Source organism: Elephas maximus, chromosome 9 (genome assembly GCF_024166365.1).
Source record: "Elephas maximus indicus isolate mEleMax1 chromosome 9, mEleMax1 primary haplotype, whole genome shotgun sequence".
NCBI classification, from domain to species: Eukaryota; Metazoa; Chordata; class Mammalia; order Proboscidea; family Elephantidae; genus Elephas; species Elephas maximus.
Genome location: NC_064827.1, coordinates 95,176,266 through 95,186,936, shown reverse-complemented (window position 1 = coordinate 95,186,936; position 10,671 = coordinate 95,176,266). Strand labels below are relative to the sequence as shown.

General features: G+C 39.3%; 1 protein-coding gene across 1 annotated transcript; it reads left to right on the top strand.

Moving 5' to 3' along the window:
* The first annotated feature begins 4,257 nt into the window (after window positions 1–4,257).
* Window positions 4,258–4,871, top strand: LOC126083360 (rRNA-processing protein FCF1 homolog). Its single transcript, XM_049897027.1, has one exon. The coding sequence runs from the start codon at window positions 4,278–4,280 to the stop codon at window positions 4,869–4,871; it is 594 nt and encodes a 197-aa protein (XP_049752984.1). The 5' UTR covers window positions 4,258–4,277.
* Window positions 4,872–10,671: the final 5,800 nt, after the last annotated feature.

The window sequence follows — 10,671 nt, the reverse complement described above, 5'->3', positions numbered from 1 at the left end:
AAACAGGGGAAGTGCTAGTGACCTGTCACCTCTCTGCTCCCTCCCTTCCTCCCAAGCTTTGGGAAGATCTCTGAGCTCTTGGCCTGCCACTCAGTGAGTGTGGTTGTTCTTAAAGAGGCCTTTTCCACACAGAAAAAGATGCACAATTTTAACTTTAAAAAACTATAGACATTTATTTAATCTTCATTTCCCTCTTTCCCTGAGGGCCTCCAGCAAGCCGATTTGATCTCCAGGGGTCTCCAGTGAGACCTCTGGCAGGACCTCCAACTCATGACTCACAGGCCAGGGAGGAGGCAGGTGGCCCCTGTGACCTAAGCTGGCCCTGCCTGGGAGAAGGTGGAGGGGACTCCTGCGGGTCAGGGAGAACCACTGGGGTGATGGTGAAAGGAATCTCATTCTCAAGCCTACACAAAGCAACAGCCAAATTGGCTCAGAGGGGAAAAGAAAAACCTCTTACCAAAGCCTTGTGAGTTTGGTGGACAGGTGGGCAGATGTGGGGAAGATGTGGGAAGTCAGGTGGCAGCTGCACTGGGACACGTACTCCTGTCCACACTGGCAGTTGGCCTAATCCTGAGCCAGACTGTGTTCATAGTAACTGCATATAATGGCCCTTTATAGTTTATCAATAGAATTTCACATGTACCATCTCTTACTTTGCGCAGTGTGGGACATGTGGTCCCATTCTAAAGATCTGCAAATAGCCTTGGAGGGGTCAAATGACTGGGTCTTAGTAGAGACTAAATGCTTAAACATGGGCCACCAAGTCACCATGCGACCTGAGCTACCCATCATTAACCAGGTATTGTCTGACACACAGAGCCATAAATTTGCATATGCACAGCAGCACTCCATCATTAAATGGGCCTGAGCAAGACCTGAAGGCACAAGTATATTGCATGAGGAAGTGACCCAAATGCACACGGTCTCCACTCCTGTCACATTACCTTCCATCTCCCAGTCTGCACATATGACATCATGGATAGTTCCTTATGATCAGTCGTCTGAGGAAGAAAAAGCTGGTGGTTTATGTGATATGCAGACACCACTCGAAAGTGGACAATGGCAGCACTGCAGCCCCTTGCTGGGACCTCCCTGAAGGACAGTGGTGAACAGAAATCCTCCCAGTGGGTAGAACTTCAAGCAGTGCACCTGGTTGTTCACTTTGGTTGGCCATATGTGTGACTGTATACTGATTCATGGGCTGTGGCCAATGGCTTGGCTGGATGGTCAGGTACTTAGAGGGAACATGATTGGAAAATTGGAGACAAGGAAGTATGGGGAAGAGATATGTGGATAAACCTCCCTGAATGGGCCAAAAAAGTGAAGATATTTGTGTCTCATGTGAATGCTCACCAAAAGGTGACCTCATCAGAGGAAGATTTTAACAATCAAATGAATAGGATGATGCAATCTATGGAAACCAATCATCCTCTTTGCCTAGCCACTCCCATCACTGCCCAATGGGCTCATGAACAAAGTGTCCACGGTGGCAGGGATATAGGTCATGTATGGGCTCAGCACATGAACTTCCATTCACCAAGGCTGACTTGGCTACAGCCACTACTGAGTGCCCAGTCTGCCAGCAGCAAAGACCAACACTAAGTCCCCGGTATGGCACCATTCCTCAAGGTGATCTGCCAGCAACCTGGTGGCAGGTTGATTACATTGGACAACTTCCACCATAGAAAAGGTAGCATTTTATCCTTAGTGAAATAGACACTTCCTCTGGATATGGATTTATGGATTTGCCTTCCCTGCACACAATGCTTCTGCCAAAACTATCATCCATGGACTTACAGAATGCTTCATCCATTGTCATGGTGTCCCACACAGCATGGCCTCAGATCAAAGGACTCACTTCAGAGCAAATGAAGTGCAGCAATGGGCCTGTGCTCATGGAATTCACTGGTCTTACCATGTTCCATATCATCCTAAAGCAGCTGTCTTCATGGGGCAAAGGAATGGCCTTCTAAAGACACAATTATGGCACCAGCTAGGTGGCAATACCTTGCAGGATTGGGGCAATATTCTCCAGGAGGCTGTATATGCTCTAAACCAGCATCCAATATATGGTGCTGTTTTTCCCACAGTTAGGATTCATTTGTCCAGCAATCATGGGGTGGAAATGGGAGTGGAATCGCTCAATATTACCCCTAGTGACCCACTTGCAAAATTTTTGCTTTCTGTCCCTCTAACTCTATGCTATGCAGGTCTAGAGGTCTTAGTTCCAAAGGGAGGAATGCTTCCACCTGGAGACACATCACTGATTCCTCTGAACCGGAAACTAAAAATGCCACCTGGCTACTTGGGGCTCCTTATGCCTCTGGATCAACCGGCAAAGAAGGGACTTACCATATTGGCTGATGTGATTGATCCTGATTACCAAGAGAAAATTGATTTGATATTATCTAATGGAGATAAAAAAGAACATGTTTGGAATGCAGGAGATCCCTTAGAGCATATCTTAGTACTACCATGCCATGGCATTAAAATCAATAGAAAACTACAGAAACCCAATTCCGACATGACTACTAATGGCTCAGATCCTTCAGGAATGAAGGTTTGGATCACCCACCAGGCAAAGAACAATGACCAGCTAAGGGTAAAGGGAATACAGAATGGATGGTGGAAGAAGGTAGCTCTAAATACCAGTTAAGACCACGTGATCAGTTGCAAAAACAACGACTGTAATTGTTTATGAGTATTTCTTTCTTATATGTGTGCATCAAATATTTTTGTTTTTCTCACTTATAAAATATAAGATGTAAACGAGACTAGTACATTTTTGGTTGTACTTGTGTTAGTTGTATCATGTTAGGTGCAAATATTACTTTATAATTGTCTTTATCCAGAGATTATATATGGTTTAAGGACATGTCTACATATGCCAAGTTGACAAGGGTGGGCTGTGATTGTTAAGGTTGTGTGTCAACTTGGCTAGGCCATGATTCTCAGTGATTTGACAGTTATGATGTAGTTTGGCAGTTGTATAATGATGTAATCACTTCCTGATGAGACCTGATATAATGTAATCACCTCCATGATGGGGTCTGTTATGAGGAGCCAGTCAGTTGAAAGGGAGTTTCTTTGAGGATGTGGCCTGCATCCAATATAGGTGGACTTTCTGGCAAAGTTTTTGGGCTTTTGCTTGCTCTGGATCCTGCAGCTGGCTCCTGTTTATCTGACTTCCAGTTCTTGGGACTTGAATTAGCGCTTACCCACCATCTTGCCTGCCACCCTTGGGATTCATTGGCTTCCACAATCTGTGAGTCAAAGGCCTGCTGTCTGTCCTGCCGATCTTGGGTTCACCAGTCTCTGCAGCTATGTGAGTGAGGAGAAGCCTGCAGCCTGACCCATGGAGTTGGGACTTTCCAGCCTCTACAACCACATGAGCTGCTTCCTTGATGTAAGTCTATATATATTTATACTCTTTACTGGTTTTGTTTCTCTACAAAACCTAGCCTAACACATTGCCTTAAGGTCTATCAACACATAGGTGGTGCTCAAAATTTATGGAAAATACACTCTAAAACTTTAAGTTTTTACTGAAACTCTTAAAGAGGAAACAAGGTATGGAGGAATTTTTATCAAGTTATACTCAGCAAAAAGTTTTAAAAACATGCTTTAGATAACAGCTCCCCACGGGGTTGATCCCCAACAAAATCTCTTCTGTTTCTTTCATGTCTTTAGCCCTTACCATTGCTACATCATTGATCTATTATTTTTGGCCACAAGTAACTCCATGTCCTAGAACTTATATCAATCAAGTCAAACTCTCTTGGCTTTGTCCAATTATTTCCTCTACCCATTACTTCAATAAGACGAAGGAGGGAACAAAAAGTTAAGCAGACCCTAACCAGAATTCTCTTAAAAGTTATGTTGGAAGGGTAAAATCAGTACATCATTTATACTCATTTTTTTATTCTTGTCACACAATCATATGCATCAGCCCTCCCAAATTAAAAGTAACACAAATAATAAATAGTGTCCAAATCTAATGAACTAAATGACTATAATATATTCATAATAAACCCTTCTGAATTTAAAATGGTCCAGCCACTTGAGAAAAGAGTCTGGCAGTTCCTCAAAAGTTACATGTAGAGTTACCAGATGACCGAGCAAGTCCTCTCCTAGGTTTATACCCAGGAGAAATGAAAACGTATATCCACGCAAAGATTTATAGACAAATGTTCATAGCAGCATTATTCGTAATAGACAAAAAGTAGAAATAACCCGGGCATTGATTGCGGAAGAATGAACAGGAGTGCGGTGTGAATATGGAGAAGCAAAAGAAAACAAGGAAGTATGCGACCATGAAGCAAATGCTTAGTCTCAGAGATCAGAGGCTTAAAGAAAAGGATAGATTAAAACCTAAAAAGAAAGAAAAAAAAGATCCCAGCGCACTCAAGGAAAGAGAAGTCCCTCAACATCCTTCCTGCTTGTTCTTCCAATATAACACACAGCTGGGCCCACCTTACCACATTCTGGTTGATACCAATTTTATCAACTTCTCCATTAAAGCCAAACTGGACCTAGTACAGTCAATGATGGACTGTCTGTATGCCAAGTGTATCCCTTGTATAACTGACTGTGTAATGGCTGAAATTGAGAAATTGGGGCAGAAGTATCGAGTCCCTCTAAGGTTCGCCAAGGATCCAAGATTTGAACGATTACCGTGCACACACAAAGGAACCTATACAGATGACTGCTTAGTACAGAGAGTAACTCAGCACAAGTGTTACATCATGGCCACGGTTGACCGGGGCCTTAAGCGAAGAATCTGTAAGATCCCTGGAGTTCCTATCGTGTACATTTCTAACCATAGGTACATTGAGCGGACGCCAGGTGATTACGGAGCCCCTCGGTTTTGATTCTGACAAGACAATGTTCCTCTGCCTTCAATTAACTTTTTCTGTTTCCAGCTCATTAAACATGCTATTTTATGGCTAAAAAAAAAAGAAAGAAAGAAAAGAAATAACCCAAATGTCCATTAACTGATGAATGAATAAATAAAATGCAATGCAATATTACTCAGCCATAGAAAGGAATGAAGTACCGATACATGTCACAACATGGATAAGCTTTGAAAACATTATACTAATTGAAAGAAGTCAGTCACACATACACACACAAAAACAAACAAACATATATTGTATGATTCCATTCATACGAAACATCAAGAATAGGCAAACCCATAGAGACAGAAAGATCTGTGGTTGCCTTGGGCTAAGGGCGTTGTAGGGAAATGCTTATGGGTATAAGATTTCTTTCTTGGGTGATGAAAATGTCTTAAAATTGCTTTTAGTGATGGTTACACAACTTTATGAATACGCTAAAAGCCACTGAAATGTGCACTTTAAATGAGTGAATTATGATATATGAATTATATTTCATTAAGACTCTTATTAAATCCTCCATGCTAAGTCCTGTTGTCCCCCATCCTAACATCACAAGATATAAAATGAATAGAGGGCTTTATTATTCAAATTGTTTCTGGCAATAACATTATTAATTAGAAGGTATTAGGCAACACTATGGCATGGAATTTAACATATACAGTGTCTAATCATCAGAAGAGCTTTGCAAAGTAGATGTTTTTAGGAGACATTTAAGGCCTTCTCTTCCAAGCTTCCATCCTTCTTCTATGTAACACTATGATCGAACATTTAATTTGGAATGATCCTCTATAATAGTGGAAGGTGGAAAATTAAATATTAAATAAAAATAATGAACTCTCAAATTAGAAAATAAAAAAACTGTTAACAAATTTCAAGTCCCAAAAGAGTTCATCATTATTTTAATAGGTAAGTTTTTGCCTATGTGAAGTAAGTGGCTGGTAGCCCCTAGGTCACCCTGCTCTGCCTATGTAGAACAATGTAACACTGACCCTAGCACCCAGATTGGGTCTCTTACTACCTCCACTGAAAGAACCTAGGCTCCTTGGAGAGTAGCTGATTCCATGTTTAGAACTGGGAGAAATCAAGATGAACCTGGGAAATCTTGTTAAAAATCAAGGATGCTTTCACAAGAAGCTGCTTTTCAGAGGTCAATTGAATTGGTTGTCTGTAAAAGACCATGGGCCCATAATGATGTTCCAAGAGGATAAAAGTGTAGTATGTGCTAAAAAAAAAAAAAAAATCATATTTACTGTTGGGAGGCAATTGACTGATGCCAAATTTCTAATTTTTGTAAAAGAGGGTATATAATAAGAACAAATGACTGAAACGAAAAATAAACATAAACTAACCCCAATTTATTTAATTGACACAATTCCTTCTCTTCATTAGGTAGTTCAAAGAGTTACTGGAGAAACAGCAATAGGGTTTTCTTTTTTTTTTTTTTTTGTAACCTGCATTCCGTATTTTGTATTAAAAATGTTTTTAAAAGATGCAAAGACTAACTGGGATTGCTCTGTTATCCTGCAGGAAGTGGCAGGCCGGAAGCTGGAGACGAGGGGACAGTGTCTCTCTCTGACTAAAGGTCTGTTTTGCCTCCTACTCAGAGCAGAAAGTTGAACCCTTTGCCTATTATACTTTAAATTGAAAATCATATTCTTTACCTATGTTGGCATCTTCCCATCAATAACATCACCAGCCCATTGTGATAATCTCACTCTACCACTACAATCATGACTGCGATTCCAAAGGAAAACTGAAAAGAAAGTAATGAAATATGGTTGGAGGTTGGGGGAGGCCAGCATATTCAGGGTGGGAATGCAGAGAGAAGAGGCTAGAGAATTCATCCAGGCCAGAACGTCATCTTCTCTAGCCTGAAAAAGTGTCTTTGTTATGAAGACTGTGAAAGGCAATCTAAACTTGTTCAGGCCTATGTCATCTAATATTGACAATAATGTGTTTTTCAAGGACATTTGAAAAAGCCATTCTAGACAGAAATGGGCTAACGGTCACACAAAACTATCAAATGGCCCATTGGATGCACTTGGAGTAGAAAGTTTTGGAAGCCAAATTGAAATAATTCATTTCCAGGGGTAAATCAATTTTAAAAAATCTTTCACATGGCATAAACTGAATGAAGGCCAGTTTATGGTTTAAATATAACAATGCGTTCATTAAGAAAGTGTCTTAGCATTCCCCTTTCCCAAAATCAGTGTATGGATTAAATTGTCAATGCACTCCAGCCAAAGACAATGAAGAACACATATATAGTTAAATAAGTTGGGTTTGTTACTCATTGCAAAGAAAGAAAATGCACCACCTGGGGAACTTTGGGGTGTATCAATTAGATGATGCTAGAAAGGACTTATAAGAGTTGGGTTCATGGTAGGTGACTTTGGGGAGGATACAAGGAATCAGAGCTTTTGCTCTGGAACGAATATCGTCAGGAAGCAGGAAAAATTCTATGAATGAATATCTTAACAGCTATTATTTAGAAGGAGTGGAAGATTAGAGTGAGGCTAAAGTTGTAATGGGCAAAGAAGCAGCAGTCACTCATATTAGCATTAGGATGGGGAAGTTTGGAATTTTTGTGGTTTACATAGTGGCCTTGTTTTTTTTCCGTGCTTAGATAAGATTGCAAGAATGGCCTTGCAAGCTTTATTTAATCATGATCACACAGTGGCCTTGTCTGATGTTGGTGTACTCTGACATTATTCATGTTCAACAGAGAGCCAACCAGCCTCTTGATGTCACACTTTCCTAAAAACACACTTTCCTAAAGTCCGTAACTATAACTTTAAAAATTATTACATTAAAAAAATGCTACATACTTATGTCTTCTAATGTTAAAATATTATTGACAATGGCTGCTGGTTATTCACCATGGATCTTTGACCAAAATACATTTAATCCTTTGGGGGAAGGAATAACAGTGGTCCTGGATATATGTGTGATGAGGATAAGTAAATGAAGACCTGTTGTTGTTAGGTGCTGTTGGGTTGATTCTGACTCATAGCAACCACATGTGACAAAGTAGAACTGCCCCATGCGTTTTCTACGCTGTAATTTTTATGAGAGCAAATTGCCAGGTCTTTCTCCCACAGAGTTGCTGGGTGGGTTTGAATTGCCAACCTTTCAGTTAGCAGCTGAGCACTTAATGATTGTGCCACCAGCGTTCTTTAAAGAGGAAATAGTGGAATAGGAAACGTAAGGCAGGAACTTACACTGGATAATTCAACAGAAATAAGAATTTTTAAAAGGTTGTTGAAGAAAATAGACACTAAATTTCTCTGCAAGGGAAACCATCCTGTCTAAAACTTCATGTCTAATCTTCCTAGGGTCATGACAAAAGAGTTCTCTTTTTTTTTTAATTCTCCATCTATTTTGCCTCAGAGACTGTAAGCTTCAGAATGGCAGAAACGTATTTCTTTTACCATCAGCCACTGCACAGAATAGGTGGATAATTAAATCTGTCGTGTGAATGACTAAGGGAGCAAAACAGTGTGGCTATTTTTTGAAGGTTAAAAATTTACCTTTAATGGTTCATCTTTGTTTGCCATTCAAAGATTTCAACATTTTGTTGATTTTCTTCCTAAATTTCCTCTTGGAATAATGACAAGATATAATAATAGCAAATAGTCAATTGTTTTCTATTTTGAACATCAATATTTTTCCAAATTTTATTAAAAGTTTGAAATATAAATAAAATATGAAAGAAGGTACAACAAACCTCTTTAGAGTAACAACACACCACTCTTTGCTAAAGACTACCCTGGTACACATCTACTGTTTCAGTATAATTTTTAATAGTACTAACTTTCACTCTCAAAAGTGTCCCATTTTGTATGATCATTCTATCTATAATACACCCCCTAGAATCAAAAAATTATTTAAAAGGGGGGGCATATAAATTAAAAGAGACTTAAGAAACATATATATCTAGCAACCAAATATAATCCAACACATGTTTGAATTCTGGCTCAAATTAACTATTTAAAAAATTATGAGAAAATTAGGGAAACATGAATACTGACTGGTTTTTGGTGATATTATGTGTTAATTTTTAAGCGTATAATGGTCTTCCGCAGTTTGAAATTGATCAAATATGTAATTAAGATGCATTGATAATTACTGGTGATTGGAATGCAAAAGTTGGAAACAAAGAAAGATCAGTACATGGAAAATAAGGCCTTGGTAATAGAAACAACACTGGAGGTCTCATGACAGAATTTTGCAAGACCAATGACTTATTCATTGCAAATACCTTTTTTCAACAATGTAAACAGCAACTATACACATGGATCTCACCAGATGGAATGCACAGGAATTAAATTGACTACATATGTGAAAAGAGAAAATGGAAAAGCACAGCATAATTAGTCAGAACAAGGCCAGGGGATGACTGCCTAACAATTAATTGCTCATATGCAAATTCGATTTGAAGCTGAAGAAAACTAAAACAAGTCCATGAGAGCCAAAATACAACCTTGTGTATATCCCACCACCTGAATTTAGAGACCATCTGAGGGCTAGATTTGACACACTGAACACTAATGACAAAGACCAGACGAATTATAGAATGTCATCTAGGACATCATACATAAAGAAAGCAAAAGGTCATTAAAAAGATAGGAAAGAAAGAAAATCTCAAAATGTATGTCAAAACAGACCCTGAAACTTGCTACTGAACATAGAGTAGCTAAACTGAATGGAAGAAACGATGAAGAAGCTGAACGCAATATTTCAAAGGGCAGCTCAAGAAGACAAAGTAAAGTATTATAATGATTTGTGCAAAACCCTGGAGTTAGAAAAACAAAAGGGAAGAACACACTCAGAATTTCTCAAGCTGAAAGAACTGAAGAAAAAATTCAAGCCTCAAGTTGCAATTTTGAAGGATTCTATGGGCAAAATATTGAAGGACAAAGGAAGTATCAAAAGAAGATGGAGGGAATACACAGGATCACTGTAACAAAAAGGATTGGTCAACGTTCAACCATTTCAGGAGATAACATACGATCAAGAACCGACCGTACTGAAGGAAGTCCAGGCCTCACTGAAGACGTTAGTGAAAAACAAGACCCAGGAGTTGATAGAATACCAAATGAGATGTTTCAACAAATGGATGCAGCACTGGAGGTGCTCACTCATCTATGCCAAGAAACTTGGAAGACAAATACCCGTATTTGTGCCCATTCCAAAGAAAGGTGATACAATAGGATGTGGAAATTATTAAAAAAAAAAAAAAATCTTTAATATCCCACAAGTAAAATTTTGCTGAAGAGGATTCAAATATGGTTGAAGCGGTACAACCACAGGGAACTTCCGGAAATTCAAGCCAGATTCAGAAGAGGATGTGGAATAAGGGATATCATTGCTGGTGTCAGATGGATCCTGGCTGAAAGCAGGGCATACCAGAAAGATGTTTACCTGTGTTCTACTGACTATGCAAAGGCATTGTACTGTGTGGATCATAACAGATTATGGATAACATTGTGAAGAATAGGAATTCCGGAACATTTAATTGTGCTCATACTGAACCCGTACATAGACCAAGAGGCAGTCAATCAAACAGAACAAGGGGATGTTTTGTTGCTTAAAACCAGGAAAGGTGTGCGTCAAGGTTGTATCCTTTCACCATACATATTCAATCTGTATGTTGAGAAAATAATCCAAGAAGCTGAACTATAAGAAGAAGAATGTGGCATCAGGATTGGAGGAAGATTCATTGATTCGTTAATAACCTGTGTTATGCAGATGACACAACCTTGCTTGCTGA